Raw genomic sequence first — 27830 nt, forward strand, 5'->3', positions numbered from 1 at the left:
TATATATTTTATTATATAATAATAAATTATTTACTATTATTTATTATGTATTTTTTAATTATACTGTTTATAATATAAATATATTTACGATAAAATTTATTTATTTATTGCTTCCTCGTGGAGGAAGTATTAATTTATTATAATAATACAAATTATAATCAATACTTTTGGTCCAAAATTGTGAGAAATTTTTATCAAAATTTGTTCTACTTTCATCTTTATCCAAAACGGTAGAAAATAATTTCCTCTTTTTCCGATTATACATAAACGTCTAAAGCCAATTACACCGCCTACTAAATAGAAACACACGCAAACTCAAAGGAAACGTACTATTAAACTATTAAAAATCATATATTATTTATTTTTTTTAAACTTTTTTTAAAAATATTTTTTCAATTTGTCAAATAATTAAATTCTTTTTAATTTCGAATATTTTTATAAATATAAAAATAAATATATAAATTGTATACATATTTGCAGCAAGCCTTGTCCCTTCAATTTTATACGAGTAAAGTAATATATTTATATATTTTTTTCTGTCAAGAAAAAAATATATAAATGTATTACTTTGCGGGTATAATTATAATATATATATTTTTTTCTTCTTGACAAAAAAAATATATTATAATCTACACGTATAAAAGTGGAGGGACAAAACAACTTGCTGTAAAAAAGTATTCTAAAGTCAATTTACTAATTTTCACTATTTTTAAAGAGAAAACGTTAGTCGGTGATAAGAATAATTACGAGTAGGTTGTCATCGACATTTATCGAACAACTTTTTTTGTAAGCAGTATTGAAAAAAGAAAAAAATTTACCATGACCGTGAAATTAAAGTCAGTTCATTAACTTTTAAAATGAATAAACAAAAGAAAAAGAAACCTATGCATTGGAATATTAGGGCAAGCATTGAAGAATTGTAAGTTGTAAATTTTATACCTAATATTTGTTTTTATTTCCACCCGAAAAAAATATATAATATATAGTTAAATAACAAAGTTTAAATAAAGTGAATAATAAGTAATAAACAAATTAAATTGTTAGCAAAATAATAATTTATATCTATATTTATTTGTTTTTTCTTAACAATCGTTTCTCAATTTTTTGTTAATTATAATAAATAATTTATTTCGTAATTTTATAATTTATAACTTACAATTAATAACTAATTAGTGACAAATAAATAATAATATAAAAATAGTAAAAATTAAATCAAAAAGTATAGTAAATATTAAATAAAAAAATAGTAAAAGAATAAAAGTATAAATATTAGACACTTGTCGGAAATTATAAATAAAAAATTAAATTAATAAAGACAAAATTTGCTTTTAGTGAAAACCGTTTCTTAATTATTTTGTAATAATAAATAATAATAAAATAGTAAAAAATAAACAATAATAATATTTTATAATAATAATAATAAATATAAATATTATACACTTGGAAATTGCAATCAAAAAGTTAAATTACAATAAATTCATAAAATAACTGAATGCACAAATAAAATCAAAATTTAATTCCTAATCGATCTAAGAGTAAATTTTATAATTATGAACATTGTTTTTCTCACAATTTTTTATTCACTTAAGTTATTCAGCGTTTAATACTGAATTAGAACTATCGTAAATTCTAAAGTATGATTATATCAATTTAATTGTGTTTAGGTGATGATGTTACGTTCAAGTTGCATAATTTCTTATTCTCACTATGTATCGAGAAATCTAGACCTTCAATTAATCATAAAGAAGGATATTTTTATAAAAATATATCTATTTTTGATTCAAAATTCAAACTTTTCATAATTTACGTTTTTGAAGATAATTCAATAATAATTAAATTTTAAACTAAACAATATACAATTTATAACAAAAATTATAAATATAATAAATTATAATATATACAATAAATATTTTAAATATTAATTTATTGTATTATTATAAATTTTATTGTATTCTACTATTGCGCTTTAAATATTATAATTTTTTATAAAATTTTGAAATTGAAAATTGAATTAAAAATTTTGAAAAAAAAATTGAAAATAATCTTAGAATAAAATTATTTTCCGCCTGTGACAAAAATAAAATATAAATATTGCCTGAAAAATATTTTTGATCCGAGGAAAAAATTTTCTTCAGAGTCAATACCCTCATAGAAAAGATATATTTGTCTGAGAGGAGAATAAAAATTTATTAGTTTCAAATAAATTTATTTTTATTCCACAATAAATTTTTTTCCCTTCAAATAAATTATATTTGATTCAAATAAATTATTTTTATATGCTTTGAATGAATTTATTTTGCTTTAAAAAAATTTATTTTGATTCGAATAAAATTTGAAGCAAAATTATATAGTTAATTTGAAGCAAAATTTTATTTCAAGCAAAATTAAAATTCTTTGAATTAAAATAAAATTATTTTGAACAAAATAAATTAATTTTAAACAGTAATTAATAATTTTAAAGAAAATACAATTATTTGAGGCAAAATAAATTTATTTAAATACAATAAAATAATTTATTTTGAGCAAAATAATTTGATTTGTTTGAAAATAAATTTACTTGAATCAAAATTAATGGATTTGAACGAAAATGAATTTATTTGAAGCAAATAAAATCTATCGAATCAAAATAAATTGATTTAAACGAAAATATATTTAATTAAAGCAAATAAAATTCATCGAATCAAAATAAATTGATTTGGACGAAAATAAATATAATTGAAGCAAAACAATTTGATTTGAACGAAAATCAATTATTATTGATTAATTATTATTAATTATTATTATTTATTATTATTATTATTTATTAATTATTATTATTATTATTAATTATTTGAAGCAAATAAAATTTACTTGAATAAAAATAAATTTATTTTAGAAGCAAAATTAATTGTTTTGAACAAAAATGAGTTTATTTGAATCAAATAAAATTTATTCAAATCGAAATAAATTGATTTGAATGAAAGTAAATTTACTTGAAACAAATCAAATTTATTTGAATCAAAATAAATTGATTTGAACGAAAATTAATTTATTTGAATCAACTAAAATTTAATCTAATCGGAATAAATTTTGTTGAACAAAAATAAATTTACTTGAAGCAAATAAAATTTATTAAATAAAAATAAATTAATGTGGACGAAAATAAATTTACTGGATAAGCAAAACAATAAGTAGATGAAAATTTGATTTTAACGAAAATGGATTTATTTTAATCAAATAAAATTCATTCCAATTGAAATAAATTTATTCAACTCAAAAGTAATTTTTTCGAATTAAAATAAACTTTATTTCATTAAAAAAAAAATAAATAAATTTGTATTTATGCAGAAAAAGCATTTTATTTTAATCAAATAAATAGGTCAATATAGATTTCAAGAAAACAAATATTTCTTTAACTCAAATAAATTTTAATTGATTCAAATAAATCATTTCTCATCTGAAATGTATAATAAAGAAATCGTCTAATTTTAAAAAATCAAAATTATGCAATTAAGGGAACATTGAACTATTTATAGTTCATTGTTAATAAACAAAATTATTAGAAAATTAAAGATATTTTCAGCCTATGATAATTTTATGAAACTAAAACAGCAAAATGTTGTGTGAGAATGTCAAGTTTACATCTCTAGACTAAACATATGAACGGAAAACTGATTTCCAATGTCAAAATTGCATATTTAAGTTAGAATTTAGATTCACTTCCTGGAGTCAATTTTATTAGACCTCCTGTCAATAAAATACATGCGATAAAGGCATTAAAAATCAAATTCGTCAATTTCTTAACAAAAAAATTTATTAATTTATTATTATTTCTATTTTTATTTACCATAAAAAGATTTTATGAAAAACTTCAATCTATATTTAAATTGAATTAACATAATTCAGTCAAAAAAAAAAATTGTAACACAAATATTAACCAAATACATTATTTTAAAAGGCAAATATTATTTTTCTAATTGTTACTATATTTGTCACAGTGAAATTTTTTTCAATTTCAATTAAAAATACTAGACTTTGAAAATCAAACAAAATAATAATAAATTTTTAAAATGCTTCATTATCAAAAATAGAAGAACTTGAGCAACACTCCTAGACAAAATGATGACGTCAATGACAATCTGGATTACAATACTCGAATTTTCACACGAAAATAGCTTCTCGATAATATTATGTCGGAATTATTTTTTTTCCTTGTCAATAATATGTTCTTTTAAAAAAAAAAGTTTACCTTTACGAAACAAAAATTAAATTTTGTATAATTTCAAAATTTATTTTGTAATCGAAGAAAAATAATTACTTTAAAATCTATTTAATTTCTTTTATTTGTTCGATTTTTATTTTACAGTTTTTCTATTAAAAATTTTAAATCATACAAAATTGACTTGTTATGACTTCTATGTCTAAAATAATAGTTTATTTCTATAACATCCGAATAAAAAAAAATTTATGTTAAATAAATTATTTCCCCCCTTTTCTATTTTATTTAAGACAATAATTCCTTCGTGATTAATTAGAATATAAATATTTTTTTATTGCTTCTTAATTCCCTATTGAATTTCAAATATTTATTTGTACATTTATTTTTCTTCATTACAAGTTTATTTGTTTATAAATTTTTAAAAAATTAAATTTTTTTTATTATAACAAATAGGGTAAAATTTGTATTACAATTTTATTTATTTGTTTATAAATTTTAATAAAAAATTAAAATTTGTTTAAAAATGTACTTTAAAATCAATGGAATTTATAAACGATAAAAAATTTGAATATAAATTTCTTTTAAATATATCAGCATAGATTTTTTAATAAATAAAATTTGTGTAAAACTTTATTTTTTAAAATTAATGAAATCTAATAGAAAAAAAATGATTGAATACAAATTTCTTTTTAATGTGTCCGCATATTTCTCCCCCACTTTTTCGAAATCTCTCTTTTTCCCATAGACAGATTATTCTGATTTGACAAAAATTTATCTATCTGATTTTTCACTTATCTCAATTTTTAATTACACAAAATTTCCATTTCCCATGATTCATTTTTCTCCGAAATTAACATTTTTTTATCCAATTTTTACTAAAAGAAAAATCTTGCATTTGTTAGCAAATTATTTTTTATACACTTTTTTTTAACTTTTTAAAAATCTTTAGTTATTGAGAACAGAAAAATCCCAGTCAAATGAATTGTAAATTATAAATTAGATTATTAATTTATAAATTACAAATTTAAATTTCTCGTCATCAAAGAATGAGGACAGGAAAAAATTAAATTTCGAATAGAAATTCTGAATAAAATTCCGAATAAATAAAAAATTTTTTGAACAAATGGAAATTTGGTTTTAGTTAAAAATGTGTTGAAATGAATAAGCAATCAATTAAAAACTTCGGGAAATACAACGATGAACGCTTTAATCTTTATAATTTAATTTTAATTTAATTGCTTAATTAAAATATAAAAGTTTGGCTCTAATTCATTAAAATATCATTAAATTGATATTAAATGATTTAAAATAATAATTAATAATGATAAATAATTATTAATAACAAATTTCTCATTAAAGATGAAGATAAAATGTTTATAATTAATTTATTTACGAATATCTTTAATTCTTCAAGAATTAAATAATTTAAAATAAGTTTAATTGCAAAAATATTTTCTAATGCAATGAAAAAAATTTATTTTATTCAAGTAATTGAATTATTATTTTGTCTATCATAAAATAAATATTTACTTGATTCAATTAATTTTTATTTAAATCAAATAAATACTTTCTTGAATAAAATAATGTTTTTTTAAATCAAATAAATAATGATATTTGAATAAATAATTTCAGTACCTATTTGAAACAAATACTATTTAATTGACATTAATAAAAATTAGTAGATTGCAAATAAATATTTATTTCATAATAGACAAATAGTCGTTTATTTAAATAAAACTAAATTTTTGTTCAGTGTATTCAATATAATCAAAAATAGAAAAAAATTTAATCTTTGGTTTTCGTGAAGAAAAAATTTTAATTTTTGTAACTTTAATAATTTTGATGCTGAAAAAATTTAATTCAAGTATATAAATTTATTAAAAATTTTGAAAATAATTGAATTGATTCGAAGAGTTTTATTAAAGTTTTTTAAATTAATTGAATTTTAATAAAAAAATTTATGAAAACTTTTTAAAATAATTGAATTCTTTCGAAGAATTTCATTAAAATTTAAAAAAAAATTGAATTCTTTCCAGAAATTTTACTCAAAATTGTATTAAAACTTTGAAAGTGATTGGCTTCTTGCAAAAAATGTATGAAAATAATTGAATTGATTCTAAGAAATTTATTATTTATAAAAATAATTGAATTCTAGTGAATAAATTAATTAACATGTTTAAAACTAATTGACTTCTTTCGAGGAATTTAATTGAAATTGTATTTGAAAGTAATTGGAATTTAATAAAGAATTTTATCAAAACTTTCGAAAATAATTAAATTCTTGTGAATAAATTAGTTAAAATTTTCGAAAATAATTGAATTGTTTCGAAATATTTGACTAATATTTTTAAAATAATTGAATTCTTTAGAGAAACTTTATTGAAATTGTATTAAAAAAAATAATTGAATTCCTGCGAAGAATTTCATTAGAATTTTAAAAAATTATTAGAAATGATTTGAAGAATTTAATTTAAATTGCAATTAAAAATAATTGAATTAAAATAAAGAATTTTATAAAAACTTTTGAAAATAATCGAATTCCTTCGAAGAATTTCATTAAATTTTTTTTAAATAATTGATTCCTTACAAAGAGTTTTATTTTTATTTGTAAATAATTCAAAATCTTACAAAGAATTTTATTACTTTGAGAAAATAATTGAATTCTTGCCAAGAATTTTACTAAAATTTTTTTAAAAATAATTAATGATAATTAATTAGTGAATTAGTTAATAAATGAATTTTTTTCAATTTTGAATCTGAAATTATTCAAAAATTGAATTTGATATTTGAAAAGAACAAATTTTGTAAAATTTCCATAATAATAATAAAAAAATTGAACATCTTTTTTCGTTCTCTAGTGATAATATAATTAATAAATTAATTAATAACCAATTAATTCAATAAATTAAAAATTTAATACAAATCTGAAAAATTACAATTTCAAAACAAATATTATACAATATTTGCCGAAATTCGTAAAGCTCCATCTGGTAGTCCGATGATTTTATCCGCGATTCGAATACCAGTATATATGACGCACGGTTGATAAAAGAAAATCGTGTGGTAAGCCAAAAGCCAAAATTGGAACACACCCGAATCATGCGGAGTTTAGGTTCGTTAGTTAATGTTTAATTAGCGACGCGGTCGTTAGAAATGTCCTTCTCCCTAAATCAATGTCGCGTTTAATTTAATTTTAATAATTTCAACGAAAAAAAAATTCTAATTCTAATAATTAAATGTTAAACCCTACCAGAAGATCAACGAAACGAAAAGTTTTTTGAATAATAAAAAATTCTTCAAAGTGATTGGAATCATATAGGCAAAAAGTGAAATGTGCATAAAAATTTAAAAAAGATTTTACGTCGATTTAAAATTGATCTTGAAAAACATAAAGTGCTATAATTTTAATTCTTAAAATTCGCGAGAAGCCAAGATTGTTTCCAATTTCGTTAACTGAGAGTGTAATTTCTATTTCTGAATCAAGAACATCAAAGTGCAGTGTCAAATTGTTCTGTATACAATATTATTTCAGTTTCAAATTATTAGTTCTCGAAGGTCTATAATTTTCTATTTTTGGAAAACGAAATTCTCTCCTTCTCTCTTTCTCTAATTAAAAAGTTAATTTTTCTCCCAATAAAGAAAATATTTCTTCAAAAAAAACAATCGTCGAGAAAATATTTACAAAAATTCCAATTAATTGGAAAAATTTTTTTTTAAAAAGAATAAATAAATTTCCCTTTTAACTCATATCAAGGACACAATCACTTCTCGTTTATAAAAATTTGCAAATCAACAAGGTTCATCGCGAAGACTTTGAAACACTTCCAAAAGAGATAATTCAAGGGAGGACAATTATTTTGGACATTTTTGTCTTTTAGAAATTTCTAAAAGAACTTTAACTAGAAACTTGAGTTTATAATAAATTCGTGTTTAAAAATTTAGGAACTAAAAATAAATTCCCTGAAGACTTAAAAAATATTTTAAAACTGAAAACAAATTTCTCAAACAGTTTAAAAATTTTGAAACTAAAATTAAATTCCCTGAAGACTTAGAAAAATTTGAAAACCGATAACAAATTATTTCTTAAACAGTTTAAAAATTTTGGAACTAAAAATAAATTCCCAGAAGACTTGAAAAAATTTAAAAACTGAAAACAAATTTCTCAAACAGTTTAAAAATTTTTGAACTAAAAATAAATTCCCTGAAGACTTAAAAAAATTTGAAAACTGAAATCAAATTTCACAGTTTAAAAATTTTGGAACTAAAAATAAATTTCCTGAACACTTTAAAACTTCCAAAACTAAAAACAAATTCCTCAAAGACTTTAAAACTGAAAATTGAAAATAAATCCCAATTATGGAAGCGTAGAGAAAAATTAAAACCGAATGAAAAAAAATAAATAACTAAAAGAGATCGCGACGGGTTTGTAGACGCCGAATGTGGTGCAAACGACTGATTTGGATATTCCTTTGGCTATGGACTCGCTGCGATATTTGGCTCTAATAATGAAAATAATAAAGAGTAAAATATGGAAGAGAAGAGGATTTCTGCATTTAATCTAAATTTAAGTGTTCACCGCCAATCTCGACCAGACTTTCCTTAAAGAGGTCTCACATTTCCGCCATTTTGTTGCGACCGAGGACCACCGCTAATTTTAGAGAATCGAGCTTTGACCATTAGTAAATCAAAGTCTGTCTTTACTCGAACTCTCACAAAAAAAAAATATCGCGAGTGTTTCAAAAAAAAACATTTTCAAAAAATAAAATCCAGATTTGCATTTATCAAAAAAAAAGACTTCCAAGAAAATATAAAATGCACCGAATACTTCAGCAAAACAACTCGTAAGGAGGACTCTTTTAAAAAAAAGAAAAGAAGACAGAATTATGAGAAATAGATTATAAAATTAAAAATATGGAAGAACATATGGCGAGAGATGTCATTGAACGACAGGCAGAAATTGCAAAGGGTACTCACCTTGGCGATGGTCTTTCTGGCCTTCGACGAGCGATTTCCCAGGTGTCCATGCTTGTGGTGAAGGCCACTTCTTCCGGGGAATCTGCTTGGCGCGAAGAATGCATCAAGTACGCAAGTTTCCCAACTAAAACATAATAAAAAAAAAAGAAAATACATTTTCACAGTTCTTTAGGAGAGAAAAATATAAAATAAACATTTTTGTTTCATATCCAAGAAGATTTCTTGTTTCAAGTTTGCATATATTGTACTAAAATTAGCAATGCAGATGGATATTTCGAGCAACTCATAACGGGTGTTTTAGTCCAAGCTAAAACTTGAGATCAAATTTAGAATTTCGTCTGAGAGAGTCGATGGACTGGAGGAAAATATATTCTTAGGCAAAAATTAATCTCGGGGTCATCATCATTATATTATTTTTGAACGAGTTTTATTTTTGGAGGCGTTGAACTTGTTTTCAATTTATGTAATTACGGTTTATATATATTTAGATTAGGTATTATTAAACTATTATTAAATATTTTTAATATTATTCTCCATTCATTATTATTTATTTGAGAATAAAAATTCGCAGAAGAAAAAAAATGCGATTTGTTGTTGTAAATCGAATTTTGGATTTTTCTCTAACCAAATGAAATTGACAAAAATCAAAACAAAAAATATCGAAAGCATAATTTTTTTTCAAAGACAAAACTCAGAATATTATTTATTTGAGAATAAAAATTTGCAGAGGAAATTTTCTAACCAAATGGAATTGACAAAAATTATAACAAAAGAAAACAAAAAATTCCCAAATGCACAATTTTTATCTAAAGATAAAGATCAAAATCTTAATATTTATTTGAGAATAAAAATTCCATTTACAACAGCAAATCGAATTTTTTATGTTTCTCTAACCAATATTGGAATTGGCTAAAATTAAAGCAAAAAAAATAAAAATAATAAATATCTAAGGCATAATATTTTTCCAAAGGTAAAAATAAGAATATTATATATTTGAGAATAAAAATTCAATTATTTTTTTAAGTAATTGGAATTGACAAAAATTTAAACAAAAAATATCGAAGGCATAATTTTTTCCAAAGATAAAAATCAGAATATTATTTATTTGAGAATAAAAATTAGCAGAAAAAAAAATTCGATTTATTGTTGCAAATTAAATTTTTGATTTTATCGGAATTGGGAAAAATTAAAACAACAGAAAATAAAATAAATTTCGAAGGCATAATTTTTTTCTAAAGATCGCAGAATTGACGAAAAAATTGTGATGAAAAAAAAATAATTTTTTTCTAACATTAACGATTTTTGCTTTAAAAAATTCGAATGCAAAAATTTGAAAACAAAAAAAAAAAGAATAGAAAAAATTTTTTTCCATAATAGTATAACGAACAGGATTCGCGAAAATTCAAAAGACAAAAAATTGAAAGAATAAATTTTCTCTAACAATGCTAATCGAAATTGGCATAAATTCGGAAGAAAACAAAATTGAACGAATAATTTTTATTCAACAGTAATTATCAGATTTTTAAAAAATTCATCAAAAAAAAAAATCAAGTGCATCATTTTTCTCTAACAATACGAATTGGAATTCGCGAAAATTAAAGAAAAAAAATAAAGACTAGACACATTTTTGAAAAGTTCATTGGATTCGCTTCAAATTCGTTACTCGGGGGTTTTTGGGGTCGCTGATTACGAATTTGAAGTCTGATTTCAAAAATTCAAAATGGCGGATCCAATATGGCGGACACGTTTTTGAAAAATTCATCGGATTCGCTTGAAATTCGTTACTCTGGGGTTTTTGGGGTCGCTGATTACGAATCTGATGTCGGTTTTTCAAAATTCAAAATGGCGGATCCAATATGGCTGACACATACATATTGGATCCGCCATTTTGAATTTTTGAAATCTGACTTCAAATTCGTAATCAGCGACCCCAAAAACCCCCGAGTAACGAATTTCAAGCGAATCCGATGAATTTTTCAAAAACGTGTCCGCCATATTGGATCCGCCATTTTGAATTTTTGAAATCAGACTTCAAATTCGTAATCAACGACCCCAAAAACCCCCGAGTAACAAATTTGAAGCGAATCCAATGAACTTTTCAAAAATGTGTCCGCCATATTGGTTTTTTGAGGTTATGTCAAAATCCTGATATGATGGGGTTAAATGGACCTCGGATTCGGATTCAGCGACCCAAAAAACATAAAGTCTACATAGTGAGACCCCCAGATCAGAACTTTTTTTTTTTTTTTGTGGCTGTGTAATGGGGCCGTCCATAAACCACGTAGCCCCATTTTTTGGGAATTTTGACCCCCCCCCTCCCCCCATGTAGTACGCTATTACATGTATTAGCGCCATTTTTTCCTCTTGTCGTAGTCAATTGCTTGACCCCCCCCCCTCCCCCTCAAGAGGCTACGTGGTTTATGGATGGCCCCAAAATTGAAAATTATATTAAAAACAATTCAATTCTTGTATGTAATAAAGAATTTAAAAAAAATTTTAGAAAATACTTGAATTCTTTCAAGAAAATTTGTCAAAATTGTAATTGGAAATAATTGAAAATTATATTAAAAATAATTAAATTCTTGTAATACAGAATCTTCTAAAAATTTTAAAGAATAATTGAATTCCTTCGAGAAATTTTAGTTAAAATTGTAATTGAAAATAATTATTAAATTCTTGTATGAAGAACTTCATTAAAATTTTTGAAGATAACTAATTGATTCGAAGAATTTAAAAAAAAATTTACGTACAATAATTAAATTCCTTTAATGAATTTAATTTATATTGTAATTAAAAATAATTGAATTATAATAAAGAATTTTATCAAAAGTTTTGAAAATAATTCAATTCTTTCGAAGAATTTCATCAAAATTTCAAAAAATAATTATGTAATTTAAAATTCTAATTTTTGGAGAAAAATTGGTGATGGAATTCTTTTTCCACTAGAATTTTTTTGCAAATTTTGCTTTAAGGAAAAATTATGCCTTTTTCTTTTTTGTTTTTGTGCTTTTTTCTTTTTGTAGAATTTTTGCAAATTCGGTTCAGTACTGCTAGGGAAAAAAATTTGTGTTCCTTTTATTTACCTTTCAAAAGTTTGCGAAATCCAAATAGTATTGTTAGAAAAAAATAATGACCAGAATTCGCAAAAATTTTACAAAAAGAAAAATGAAATTGCTTTTTTCTAACACCACCGATAAGAATTTGCAAAAAATCCATAGAAAAAAAAAATTATTCGCACAATTTTTCTCTAAAAGTATCGATAGGAATTCGCAAAAAATTCTAAAGAAAAAAATCTAAAAAATAATTTTTTTTTTAACATTAGGTACTATTTTGAATTTGCAAAAATTCGAAAGAAAAATAATGAAAGGAAATATTTTTTCTCCAATTTTACTGATCCGAATTTGCAAAAATTCCACAAAAAAAGAAAAATAAGGCAAGAATTGCAATTACCGATTCAAAAACTGTTCTTAGTTGACAAAAAAAGAATTTTTTTACTGAAAATTTCAAAATTGAATTTGTATTTTCTTTGAATTTTGCATTGAACTGTATATTGAAAAAGGAAGAAATGTGCATATATATATATTTTTTTTAATCATATATAATTAAGAGGATGCGCTAATGATCTGACTCACTTGGTCACGTTGTAAGACAAGCAATGAATCAATGCGATTGAGTTTTTGCTCAATTTAAAATTACTATCGTGTCTATTAAATTAGTTCGTATAATCTGTGATTACAGAAATACTTATCACGTGTGTATTAATAGAAAGTTTCTATCGAATTAATTGAGTTATTGATTATTCATCTGTCCTCAATTAAATATATATATGCTCTTCAGAATATTTTAATTATAATAATAATCAAGGGGAAATTTTGCAGACTCTAATTGTAAAATTCTTATCAAATTTAAAAAATTTCCATTCTCATTTCGTCTTTCATGAAAAAACAATTTTATTTTAATAATTAAATTTTCAAAATTAGTTTCCAAATACAGTTTTTCTAAGGATATTAAATTGAGACAAAAAACGAATAAAAAATGTTGCGATGCAACATTTTTGATTCGTTTTTTGTCTCAATTTGATATCCTTAGAAAAACTGTGCAATTATTTTCAGGGATTTTAATAAAATTCATTGCAAAATTCAATTATTTTCATAAATAATAGTATTCATCACAAAAGTTCAATTATTTTCAAAAGTAATAAAATTCTTCTCAGAAATTCAATTATTTTCAAAAATTTTAATAAAACTCATGACACATTTCTATTATTTAAACAAAATTTTTGATAAAATTCTACACGAACATTAAATTATTTTCAAAAATAATAAAAATTTCATAGCAATTCAATTATATAAAATAGAATTGTCATAACAAATTTTTTAAAAAACCATTTCTTAAATTTGTTATAAAATTGTTCGTACTAATTCAATTATTTTCATAATTATTAAAATTCTTTTCAGGGATTTAATTATTTCCATAAATAATAAATTTATTTTTAGAAATTCAGTTATTTTGATAAATAATAAAACTTATCACAGAATTTCAATTTCTTTCAGTACAATTTTAATTAATATTTACTTGAATCATATAATTTTTGAGTCAATTAAATTGTATTCTAAATTTTAATCAATAAATTCAGTATTTGAGGCAAATTCCTTTTAATGATTGAAATAAAAATTATTCGATTCAAGTAAATATTTATTTGATAGTTGACAAATAATCGATTATTTGAATCAACTTAATTTTTTTCAGGGTATATTCTTCATATTGAAACATTTTTTCCTTATAAATATTTTTTTCTATTAAATTGTTTATAGATTATTTATTTTCTTGTAATTAACACGTTGATCTATAAATTTTCTTGAAAACAATATACTTTCAGGGAAATAATTTCAAAAATACTTTCAAAAAAATTAATAAATAATAATTCAATGAATAATTATAAAAAATTTGTAAATAAAAATAAAATAAAAATAAATAAATAAAAAGTAAACAATAAAATAATAAAAATAAAACAAAAATAAATAAATAAAAAGTAAACAATAAAATAATTAAAAAAATGAAAATAAAATAATAAATAAAATTGTAATAAAAATAAAGAAAATGAATAAAAAAATTGACATAATCAAATATTAAAAATAAAACTAATTTCATTCGCTATTGAAATACTAATTCATTTTTAAAATACTAAAATTGGGGTGACTGACCAGCATCTCTCTAACTCGAATGTCTATTATAAGGAAATAAACTTCTTTTTTTTCATAATTAAATGGTTTATTATTATTTTTTTTGCATATTTATCGTTTGCAAAAACAAAAAGGGTAAAATAATCTACGTTCTTTAAAATGTTAATTGCAGTCTTTTATATTAGTATATATGCATACAAACTCGTCTACTCATTTACTTCATCGTCATTCATGTTCTTATCAATGCGATGATTCACTAAATTGTAAGGTTTCAATAAGTTTGATATGATCGCGTGTGCGTCTTTAAATAAATTAACGAGACTGACAATAATAATCTCACGCAATTGAAAAAATATATAATAATTTCCCTAAAGGCAAAATATTCAACAATATTTTAATTAATGATAATTAATAAAGGCCTGATGTAATGTTTTTAATTCAGTATTAATTGAAAGAAATTGATATAGTAATTAATATTAATCAACACCTGTATTAATTAATATTCTTATTTGTCTTTTAATAATAAGATTGTATATATTTACATTTGTGACGAAAATAGAAATAATAATAAAACGAATTATTAATCATAAATTAATAAAAATTATAATTGTAAATATTATAATTACTGACAGAATACAAATTTTCTGTCAATTAAAAAAAATGTTTAAGGGAATTTTCTGACTCTTTGAATATTATAATTACTAATTATAATTCTTAATTATAATTATTTATTTAAATTATTAATAATTTAGTCTTTGCTTTTTATAAGTCAGTAATTTTTGAAAATCCAAATAAAAGTTGTCTAATTATAATTATTAATATTATTATTAATTAATTATTATCAATATTAATAATAATTATTATTATTAATAATAATTGTGCTCATAAGTTAAAACGATTCACCACTTAATATTGAAAAGGTTTACAATTTTACATATATAATTTCTCTGAAATTTAATAAATCATTTTTGATTCAATAATAAAAGATTCGCTATATTTTAAAAAGTATTAATTGGAATTAATTTTCACAATTTTCTTCTAAGAAAATTTAAATCTATTTTCAACTTAGATCAACGTGTCAGGGTCAACGAATGCGAAACGTGGATTTGGAACGCTGCGTATAAGCATATACATCTTCGTTATGTATTATTTTAATTCTATATATTGTGTACTATAATAAATTATTTTTATTTAATTTAATTCAAAGAAATTTATTTCTTAAAAAAAAACCCTTGAAAATTCAATTTTATAGAAATAACTGTCAATTTTTCATTTTTTAAGAAAAATAATATTGTTTTTTATTTTTATAATTATAATTATTTAATACTGATAGTAATAAAAAAATTAAATGGCAATAGAAATTAATTAACTAATTAATTAATATAAAAAGATTTAAAAAAAAATATGGTGTTTTATTTTATTTATAAGTCCGTCCAGTGTTTAAATAAATAAATTAAAAACTAAAAGAAGCAAGAAAAAAAGTGCAAAGATATGTAAATAAATAAAATAAGAAAATATTTTAATTAAAATAGTTAAAAAATTGTTATTTTTTAATTAATGGAAGTATATAAATTTTGAGACTATCGATTTTTTTTCAATTTCAAATTTCAATAATAATTTTTAACGTCTATTTTTTAAAATTGAAATTTTCATTTGTCATTCGTAGACAATTTTATACGGATGCAAAAATAGTTTTCTAAATTTTTAGATGTTTTGTATAAACTAAGCTATTAATCGAAAAGTAAATTTAGAAATAAAGATGTTAAAATAATATATAATAAATAAACATTTTCATAAAATGTCACTAAAATTAATATCACTATTATTCTTGAATGAATTTAATATATAACGTCTGTCTGTCTTTTCTCAGAAAATCTTTAATATTTTCCTCACACTTTAAATGTCAAGTTGAAATTCGCTAATTGCTAAAAGAGAAAAATCATCTTACCAGATGATAAAATTGTATAAAATAAAATATAAAAATTATTATCATCTGGCGATTGTCATTTTTTGTCTCAATTAATATTTAAAATGCATTTTCCAAACTTCCGAATAAATAAAAAAAAATTAAAAGTATAGATAAATAATTCAATAAAAATCAATAAGTACAAAATATATTGTGATGAAATTGAAATTGAAAAATAGATAAAAATTCATAAAACGATTAGGTATTCATTTAATTAAATAATTTTATCTTTTCTCTTTAAAATCGTTCGAAAAATTATGAAACTAACAACAAGAGAAAAATTCATAAAACAATTATTTTAGTGTAAAATTTAAATATTCATTCAAATAAAAAATTGAAAAAAGATAAAAATTCATAAAACTATTATTTTAATATTTGAATCGTTTATACACATAATTAAACTCAAATGTAATGGTCAATTAAATTCTGATGTGATCAAAAATGAAAAGTAAGGAAGATAAAAATCAAATGTCCCTGACCTAGGATTTAGTTTAAAGTGGCAACTTTGGCTAAGGTTCTCTATCGATAGTTTTTCCGCACAAACTTTCTTGGCAAAATGCCCTGTTCTTGCTTTGTGTCTTCAACAAGAAAACTAGACGTCTGGACTGTAAATCTTTCGTATCTTCTCCTTTTTGACATTATCTCAATTATATTTTCAACTCGACAATATTCTGCCAATTTAAAACTAACTTTTAATCATTTTATTATACAACTCAAATGTCTGTCAAATTTCATCTTCATCCAGACACACAGATTATTTTCTACTTTTTTAAAATAAAAAACGAATAAAAATTTTTTCAAATTATCGCTTTATTATTTAATATATTTAGAAAATTTATTAATTTAATTATAATATTAAACTAATTAAATTAATTAATTATTAATTAATTGAACCAATCTAATTAATTTAATTAATTAATTAAACCATCAATTTAATCAATTAATTTAATTAATTAATTGATTTGATTAGAAAAAAATGTTTCAAGGTAATATTCTGCATTTAAAGAAAAATTTATTTGAAACAATCAAACTTTAGTCCAATCAACCAAATAAATATGCATTACATCCATAGAGAAAAATTTTATTTAAATCAATTATACCCAGAAGAAAGATTTTGATTCGGAGCTAACTAGACTTTTTATTTGTTTTAATTAATTTTTATTTAAACCAAATAAAATGTATTTGAAACAAATAAATATTCGGAGTCAAAAATTTTGGTTTCTGGGTGCATGTGTGTAGCAATAAATTTATTTCGTTCCTTCAACTAAAATTTCATTGTTTCAAACAAAAAATTTTTAGTTTATATTTTGTTTTAATTATTTATTTTATTATTTATTACTCAATATTTATTATTATTCATACATTAATAATAATAAATTAATAATATTTTCCATTTAGTTAGAATAAAAAAATTTTTTTAGTGAATTTTATTTTCACAAATCGATGAAGTAATTAAGTCTGCCAAGATTTCAGTTATTTTTAATCATCAGATTTAGGGGAATAGTATTTTTAGTTAATTTAAACAAAATTTTATTTTAAATTCTCTTGAGAGACAACAAAAAATTGGTTGGGTTGGTAGCACATTTTTCTTGATCAGTAAAAAATTTTGTTGGAGAAAAAAGAAAATTTTGCTGGATCAATAAAAAAAATTGGTTGGATGAATAAAAAATTTTGCTGAATCAATAAAAGAAATTGGCTGTCAAATATAAACCGAATGTTTTGTTGTCAACAATATAAATTTAAAAGAATGTATATTAATTATTGTATAAATTGTAAAAATATAAATAATTTTAAATAAATTTAAAAAATATAAACCAAATAATAAAATATGAAATATTTTTCAGATATAAACATGCAAAATTCAGCTCAAAACGACTTCGAAAAAGGGTGGTATTCAAACACGGGGATTGTAATGTTGTTCAAGGAAATGTTGCAAAAAGACGAAGACGCTATTTGCAGGTAGTACTTTTAAAAAAAGATTATTGTAAATTTAGAGTAGAATCGTTACTAAAATAAAATCAAAGATTTTCAAAAAATATCTATTAAATTAAAAAAAAACTGTTAAATAATCACTTAGTTTATATAGGTAATATTCACATTATTATAAAAATATATTAAAATATTAGAAAAAAGATACACTTGACTCAAAACCTACGAAATTATTTATTTGTTTCAAATAAATTTTATTTGGTTGAACTAAAAACTTTATTTGTAGTTTATACCAAAGATTTTACTTGTATAAATAAATTTATTATGTCTTTGGTTCAAGTTAAAACTTTATTTGGTTTAAATAAAAATTTTATTTATGCTAATTGCTATAAATAAATTTTATTTGGTTCAAGTAAAAATTTTATTTGTACTAATGTACTAAATAAAGTTTTGTTTGGTTCAAATAAATAAATTTAGTAGAAAAACACTTTTATCTGATTCAACTAAAAGTATATTTGGTTTTAATAAAAAATGTCTCTAGATGGTATTATATAAAAATATACAAAAACTTTTAAAAAAACTTTAAAAAAATATATATAAATTCTTAAAGAAACATAAACTCTAGTCTACTTGTTATATTCAAAATGCAACACGTGTCTTCTATTTGGCTTCAAGTCAGAACATGAGTAATGAATGCAGTTTGCATTGTTTCAACACAAAATAAGAAAATACATTTTCAAACAATTAAGAGTTGCAACAAAAAAAATTGAAAACAAAAAATTTTTTTTAAATCTTTGAGCAGAATGTAAACATTTTTAACATTGTAGATATTAATTAACACATTAATAGAAAAACATTTTTTAAAAATAATAAAATCAATTATTATATTATTGGAATAATAAATAATAATATTATTGGAATATTATTGGAATTATTAGGAAATATTTTCCGAAAATTTAAAAAATAAAATCTGTTTCTTTAACATTGAAAAATGTTTCCAATGAAAACAGTTGAATTTTAAAAATTGTTTTGTTAAAAATGTTAGTGGATGAAAACAGAAAAAAAAATTATTGCACATTTGTCAGGATATTTTCACAACATTGGTAGACGCACAATGGCGCTGGACTCTTTTGGTGTTTTCCATGAATTTTCTACTCTCATGGCTTGGTTTTGCACTCGTTTGGTGGCTCATTGTCTACACGCATGGTGATCTCGATTCAAAAAATTACGACAATCCCAACATCACTTTTACACCGTGTGTCGTTGATATTCACGGATTTACAAGTTGTTTTTTATTTTCCGTCGAAACACAACATACAATTGGGTAAGTTTTTCAATTACTATTTTCCATATTTAATTAGGTTCTAATTTTTATTAATTCATTATAAAAATTACTATTTTCCATATTTAATTAGGTACTAATTTTTATTAATTTATTATATTGTTAGTTATAATTATTATAATTCAATTGAATTTTCAATTAATTTTTCAATCACATGAAAATATAAATTTGTACAAGCAAACGTTCAAATCAACGATTTTTTTTCTGTTAAAATATTTTCAATTATCCTCCTGAATAAAATAATAATATAAATGAAAAGTTTATCTTACAAGTTAAGAATTAATTTTCATATTGTAGAACATAATTTTCTTTAACTATTTTTTTAAATTATTTTATATTTAAATAATTTTTCTTTTTTCTTTTCTAAAAATTAATTTTCTTATTGTTGAACATAATTTTTTTTTACTATTTTTTTAATTATCTTTTTTATAAAATAAAAATTAAAGACAGTAAAAATCGTCATTCATTTAAAAGTTTGAAACTCTAGGAACATTTTTCCTAAGGAAAGGTTTTTAGTTAAAAAAAATTGTAAATAAAAAAAATTACGAGATTAAAAAATGAATTTTGAATTTCAGTTATGGTTCAAAGCACACGACTGAAGAATGTCCAGAGGCAATTTTTATTATGTGCATTCAATCCATGACAGGAGTTATTCTACAGGCTTTTATGGTGGGCATTGTTTTTGCAAAATTATCAAGACCTAAGAAAAGAACGCAAACGTTACTTTTTTCAAGAAATGCAGTTATTTGCCAGAGGGATGGTCAGCCCTGTCTTATGTTTCGAGTCGGTGACATGAGAAAAAGTCACATTATAGAAGCACACGTCAGGGCACAAATGATCAGAAAGAAGGTGATTTATTTTTTTAAAACCAAAAAAATAACAAAAATTTTTTTTTTTAAATTTTAAAAAATATTTCAATTAAAATTAATACCTAGTTTAATTATAATTAATTAAATAGATTTAAATTATATTCATATTACATTCAAATAACATAGAATATTTAAAGGGAATCTCTTAAATATTTCAATTTCCAATTGAACAAATTATTAATTAACAATTAAATTGTATTGAATTTAAATTGCATTGAAATTAAATTGTATTGCAATTAAATTTAAATTAAATTAAATTGAAATTGTATGAAAATTGAAATTAAATTGAATTGAAATTGTATGAAAATTGAATTGAAATTAAATTGAATTGAAATTGTATGAAAATTGAATTTAAATTAAATTGAATTGAAATTGTATGAAAATTGAATTTAAATTAAATTGAATTCAAATTGTATTAAAATTGAATTTAAATTAAAAATAATTTAACTTGTATTAATATTGAATTTGAATTAAATTGAATTTAAATTAATTGAATTTAAATTAATTGAATTAAAAATAAATTAAAACCAATTTGAATTGAATTGAAAATAAATTTGAATGAAATTCAAATTAAGTTAGAATTAAATTAAATTTAAATTTAATTGAAATCAAATTGAATTGAAATAACATTGAGTTTAAATTGAAATTAATTTGAATTGATGAATTAAAAATAAATTTGAATGAAATTGAAATCAAGTTAGATTTAAATTAAATTGAAATTGAATTGAAATAACATTGAATTTCAATTGAAATTAAATTGAAATCAAATTGGATTCAAATTAAATTGAACTGGAATTAAAATTGAATTTAAATTAAAAATAATTTAAATTGTATTAATATTGAATTTGAATTAAATTGAATTAAAATTCAATTTTGATACAATTAGAAAAAATAAATCAATTAGAATGAAATTGAACTGAATTGAAATTGAAATTAAGTTAGAATTAAATTGAATTGAAATTGAAATTAAGTTAGAATTAAATTGAAATGAAATTGAAATTAAATTTAAAATAATTAAAATTGTAGGTATTAATATTGAATTTGAATTAAATTGAATTAAAATTCAATTTTCATACAATTTCAATTCAATTTAATTTAAATTGAATTGAAATTAGAAACAAATTAAATTTAATTAAAACTGGATTTAAATTAAATTAAGGTGAATTAAAATTAAATTAAGGTGAATTAAAATTAAATTGTATTGAAATAAAATTGAGTTAAAAATGAATTAAAATCAAATTGAAATCATTTTGAATTGAATTGAAAATAAATTTGAATAAATTAAATTGTAATTGAGTTGAAATTGAACTGAATTAAAATTGAAATTGTATTGAAATTAAGTTAAAATTAAATTGAACTGAAATTAAATTGAATTGAAATTGGATTGAAATTCAATTGGAATGAAATTGTACTTTTAAATTGAAATTAAGTTAGAATTAATTGGAATTGAAATTAAATTAACATCGAAATTCACTGATTACAGGTGACGAGAGAAGGAGAGACTCTCCCATTTTTCCAAACCGAATTAAAAGTCGGTGGCGATGGGGAGGAAGATAAAATTTTCTTCATTTGGCCAACGACAATAGTTCATAAAATTGATGAAAATTCACCTCTCTACAGACTCTCGGCAAGCGATATGCTTCACGAGAGATTTGAAATTGTCGTAATGTTAGAAGGTAAAATAATAGTAAAAAAAAAATTGATAATTAAATAAAACTCGCGTCAATAAACAAGAATATTTAATTGTGTACTTAGAATCATTTTTATAGAATAATAATTGCTATTGATTAAGTTGCATAATCATCTTTCCCATATATGAGGGAAATAAATGTACATTTAACTTTATATTCATGGAATGCATCGATAAAATTACTATCATTTTAATAATTAAATCGCCGCATAACCTTCGAATATAATTTATTTTTATTACTCTCGAGAAAATTATTTTTTAAATAAATAAAATATATTCGGTTCATATTTGTGTATGTTCATTATTGTTCTTTATCGGTTCTTTAATGGATCAATATAATAATGGCTCTTTCCATTTATCAATAAAATTTTTTATTGATATAATTTTTTTGACGGTAGTAAACAAATTTTTTTACACCCATCCAAAAAAAAAGATATATTTTACTCAAAGCCTACTAAACTTTTTATTTGATTAAAAAAATGTTATTTGAACTAAATAAAATTTATTTGAACCAAATCAAATGTTTTTGACAATGGAAAACAAATTTTTCACGGTAGTAAACATATTTTTTTACACCCAGGAGAAAGATACACCCAGAGAAAAAATATTTGACTCAGAGCCTATACTAAACTTTTAATTTGTTTCAAGTGAACTTTATTTGAAACAAATAAAAAATTTTTGACAATATAAAAGAAATATTTTTACACCTAGAGTAAACCTACTAAATTTTTTATTTATTACAAATAAATTTTGTTTGGCTTAAATAAAATTTTATTTAGTTCATTGTAAATAATTAACGTTATGAAGTAAATGTTGCGGAAATAATTTTTTTAGATGAAAACCAGAAAATATGATTTTAATGATTTGAATTGTCACATTTCAGGTGTAATTGAGTCAACTGGTATGACAACACAAGCAAGGAGTTCGTATCTTCCTTCGGAAATACTGTGGGGCCATAGATTCGAAAATATAATTCATTTTCGAAAAGAAACTGGCGAATATGAAGTGAATTATACACTTTTCAATAACACTTACGAAGTGGACACGCCACTTTGCTCTGCATTGCAATTGGACCAAGTCAAAGCCCTGCATCATGCAAAAGGAGGTGATGCCAATTTTTTTAATTCTCATAACTCGAAATCATTTCAAAAAAATATTTCTTTTTCAAAAAGAAAAAAAAAAGATTTAAATTTAAAACGATTAAAAATAAATTAAATATTCCCTCTTAAAAGAGCTTTTAAAGACATTTGTCTTCAAAAGCTCCGTAAATTATTTTTTGTAAAAGGAACGAATATTCATTTTAATAAATGTAAATATTTGTTTTCTAAAAGAACCGTAAATTTCAATTTAAACGATATAATTTAATAATTTCCATATTATATCATTTAATATAGAAAGAGTGAAAAAAAGAAATAAATAATTTTTGAAGAAATTGATGATTGCAGTACTTGTTTTCTCATATGATTTATTATTTGATTAAAAGAGAGGGGTTTGACATTTTAGAAGAAGAATTATTAGTTTGACCAGAGCTTGCAAAAGGTTGAGAAATGGGTTAATTGACCTCAATTACATTTAATTGAGTTTATTGAATCTGTGGGTATACTCTCCTTAAAACACGCGACAATTACTTAATCAGCACTTCACATAAGGAAAGCAAAAGTATCTGTTAATGGTTCTTTAAAAACAAATAAAGTTTTCTCTCACTTTAATGGTTAGAAAAAACGGGGAAAAAAATTCAAACAAACGGTTTAGTAAATCAAAAATTTACTAAAGTCCAGGTTTAACAGTAAATTTTTCCTTAGATAGATAAATTCAATTTCTTTAATTTTAACTATTATTTCTTAATTTTCTCTATTGTTTTTTAAACGGTTTCGGAAAAGTTTGCTAATGTTAGTTTTCTAAAAAAAGAAAATTAATTACTGAAGATTTTTTTTGATTTTTTAGAGCACATGAGTACGGGAACGTTTCCAGCCTATCGAGACAATTCCAGCAGTTCTTTAACTTCCGCTTCCGGCTCAAGTTTGGCATCATCTACTGGTGGTTTACACATGCATGCACCTACACCACCCACACCAATTCCAGTGATGATTACTGGCCCTGATGACTCGCCATCGAGACGTGAAAGCATAAACAATCCAAACGATCAAAAGCTTGCGACATTTTACACTCACGACGAGGTACATAATTGGTTTCGCAATGACAAAAGAGCACCCAAAAATTTACAAGACATTTTAGTAGACAATCTACTCTAAAATTGACAATCTACTCTAAAATGTTTCGAAATGTTTAAAAGAAGTATTTCAAACTGTTTGAAAATTTTAAAAATGTTCAGATATGTTTGAAAATGTTTTTAAATGTTTACAAATGTTTAGATATGATTAGAAATGTTTGAAATTGTTTATATATGTTGAAAAATGTTTGGAAATATTCAAAACTGTTCATAAATATTTAAAAACATTTGTAAACGTTTAGAAATGCTTAAAAATATTTCGAAATATTTAAAAATGTCACAGTTTTTCTAAGGATACCAAATTGAGACAAAAAAAAAACGAATCAAAATTGTTACCATGCATAACGTTTCGATACGTTTTCTGTCTCAATTTGATATCCTCAGAAAACTGTGTGCATAAAAATGTTTGGAAATGTTTCAAATCCAAATGTTTTAAAACTAAAACAATTTTTCCAATCTGATTTATTTTGTTTTGTCTGTGTTTTTATTTTGTATTTTCTTCAATAAAATGTTCTGCTATTTTTTATACAAAAATCATTTTAATTCCCAGACACCAGAACCAGTGAACTTTGGAAGAAATTCCTCCTACAATTCAAAGAATCAGGCAAATGATGGCGAAGAAAATTATGTGAAAGTCCTCGAGGGTATAAATTCAAGTCTAAGGAAAAACAGAAGATCGAGTCTTCATGGAAAGGAGGAGAAAAAAATGCAACGCGAAGCATCGAGAACAACACTAGAGGCTGTGAAAATTGATAGTCTACTTGGGAACATAAAGAATTCATCCTCAAATTCAACACTCGAATTAAAGTAATTATATTTGCCTCTAGAAAAAATAACGGACATTGTTTGGAAAAGTTGCAATAAAACTTCTTCTTCTTTTGCTTCTTCAATAATTAAAAAACCAATTTTAGCAAAAAGCAAATGTAGTTGCTCATATTTTAGTTACGGTTAATTATACTATAACACAATTTTCTTTTCCAAAAAATACCCAACTTTTATTATTCAATTATTAAAATTATTTATTGTTCAACAATTGAAACAAAATTTGTTTTTCCTATCATCAGACAAATGAAGTATTCAGAAACGCCAGAAAGGATGCACGAGCCTCCAAATTCCCATCATCTGCCAAGGAGATCTAGTCTTAGTGAAAAAAACAAAAATAAACAGGATATGCAAAAAAGGACAACATTCGTCCTACAGGAAGAAGATCCGTCCAGAAGTGCAGAGCACCGAAAAAAGGAAAACGCTTTGAGAATATCACCTCCACCACCGCCGAGAATACCACCGAGACCCGAAATTGTAATAGACGTTAGGGAAAATATTCATCAAACACAATTCAACAGTCCTCAGGAACAAGTTTAATTATCGTAAGTTTTTCTTTCTCCACTTTTTGATTTTTAAAAATAACAATGTCCTTTAAACCCAAATCTTTATCTTAAAGGAATAGAAAAAATTATCTTTACAATTCCACCAACAAAAATTTTTGGTTTTCCAAAAAAGAAAACCAAAAGTCTTCCTTAGCTACAAATAAATTTTTCGTTAGAGCCATGCAATCAACCCGTTAATTTTTCACTTAAAACAAGTTTTTTGACTCAACTAAAATGATCATAAAAATTATATCGACGACAGCACACTTATTCTTCTCAGTGTACCATCCGTATCAAACTATGCTTTAAAAAAATTGATTGAAAAACGACAATCATTATAAAATCGTGTGTCAGTAAAGGACAAAATTAAACAATTGAGAACAGTACTTCCGTAAAGGATAATGATAATGAAAACGCTAATAATAATAATAATAATTCTAGAAACAATTATATACTAATTTTCTGCAATTGTGGAGCTTAAATTCCTAGTACAGAACTTTAAATTATCTTAAATGGAACACAAAGACTTCGTGCTGGGTGCAACTTTACAACTCGGTCTACTTCCGTTATATTTCCAACTATCAAGTACCATTAAATGATTCTCGAGTACTTCAATAATTTTACAAAATCGCCTGCACGTAATCTCGACCATTCGGTCCAAGAATATCAACAAATTCTTTCGATTTATTAACTGAAGACCCAAAACTAATTTGAGCTTTAACACACTGTTAAAACCCAAAACTAATTTGGGTTTAAGTACTTTAAAATTTTTTTACTTTTGGTTCTAAACACAAGAAAAAAGAAAAATTACAATTATTTCTAAAGTAGGTTCTTTCCTATCAGCTACCTTCTTTCCAGTAATTAACTTGCCTTATCAATATGAGAATGAGAACACGAAATAATTACACCAACTAAAGATTAAAAACTACAATTTTTAAAGAGACCCATACTGTACATTGTTTCTTTATCCAACATTTTGAACGAAAACTTTCTTTTCCTTGCAAAATACAAAAAAAACCAGAAGAAAAAAGTGTTTAAAGAAGCATAAAGGGAAAAACTTTAAAGAAAAATAACCTATAGGAACTAAACAGAGATTTTGCGTAGTGTAATAGTGAATAGAACGAGTAGTATTTTAAGTGAGTTATAGGGAACAAGACCGAGATTAAACAATTGACTGGTGTTATAACGAGGGCACTTCCCGCCACTAAATTCATCCTGTGGTCTAGTCTAACCTGCAGCATCGTTTAAATCATCTGCCCTTCGACTACCGAGTTGCATCATTTTAATATTATAGTTATCATTGTCAAGTGTTTTTCACGGAAACTTGAAAATTACAGTACAACGCTCAATAGCATTAATGATGACTATGTTTTCAGTTTATAAATTCAAACTTCTTTTGCGGAAGAGAACAACTCGATTCATTTGAATTAGACGAATCGTTCGGGTTTCTTTTACAAATAAGAGATAAACATATCAGAAAATTAACAAATCATCTGTTAAAGATGAAATCTGTGATAATTATCATTTGTTTATCATTTGTTAATCATTTGTTAATCATTTGTTAATCACTTTTCTTGTTATCTTTTAACTAGACCCATTGAATCAAGAGTTTGCCAGAAGTATCGACTCATCCTTTTGTCAATGGTGCCAGAGAATAAAAAATTACCCACGGTTTAATGCTTTCTATCGAAACTATAATTTTATTTTGATAGATGCTGCTAATTGCAAAAAGATGATTGTAATTTTCCTTGGGACCTAATTTTGTGGATACATCTTCTTATCCTTTAATTTAACCCTTGTGATCAAAATTTGGCTAGAAATATCGAATTATTCTTTTGTGAATGATGTTAAAAAGTATAAAAACTATCCACAGTTAATTTTTTTTAATAAAGATTCCGAAATTTGCAGTTAAATTAGTTTCAACCTTCAGCAAACTTTCGATGCTTTCAGGAATCATTATACTACTGATGGGTATCATAAAAAATCGTGCAAAAAATTCTATGTCACGTTTTGTTGTGTACAGCAAAAACGCCTTTTATCTTGAAGTTGCTTTTAAACAATAGAATTATTAACTCCTCTGTT

General features: G+C 22.7%; 1 protein-coding gene across 1 annotated transcript in view; it reads left to right on the forward strand.

Moving 5' to 3' along the window:
• The window catches only part of LOC122509361 (inward rectifier potassium channel 2-like), a 39681-nt gene that overhangs the window by 2212 nt on the left and 9639 nt on the right, over positions 1-27830 (forward strand). Inside the window, exons 2-9 of the mRNA XM_043623362.1 lie at positions 18166-18280; positions 19336-19574; positions 20168-20441; positions 21945-22137; positions 23035-23256; positions 24096-24328; positions 24932-25188; positions 25446-25748. Of these exons, the coding sequence (XP_043479297.1) occupies positions 18166-18280; positions 19336-19574; positions 20168-20441; positions 21945-22137; positions 23035-23256; positions 24096-24328; positions 24932-25188; positions 25446-25743 (1831 nt within the window). The 3' untranslated portion in view covers positions 25744-25748. The remainder of the gene's footprint in view (positions 1-18165; positions 18281-19335; positions 19575-20167; positions 20442-21944; positions 22138-23034; positions 23257-24095; positions 24329-24931; positions 25189-25445; positions 25749-27830) is intronic.

The sequence above is a fragment of the Leptopilina heterotoma genome, unplaced genomic scaffold (genome assembly GCF_015476425.1).
Source record: "Leptopilina heterotoma isolate Lh14 unplaced genomic scaffold, ASM1547642v1 Lhet_60, whole genome shotgun sequence".
Classification (NCBI taxonomy): Eukaryota; Metazoa; Arthropoda; class Insecta; order Hymenoptera; family Figitidae; genus Leptopilina; species Leptopilina heterotoma.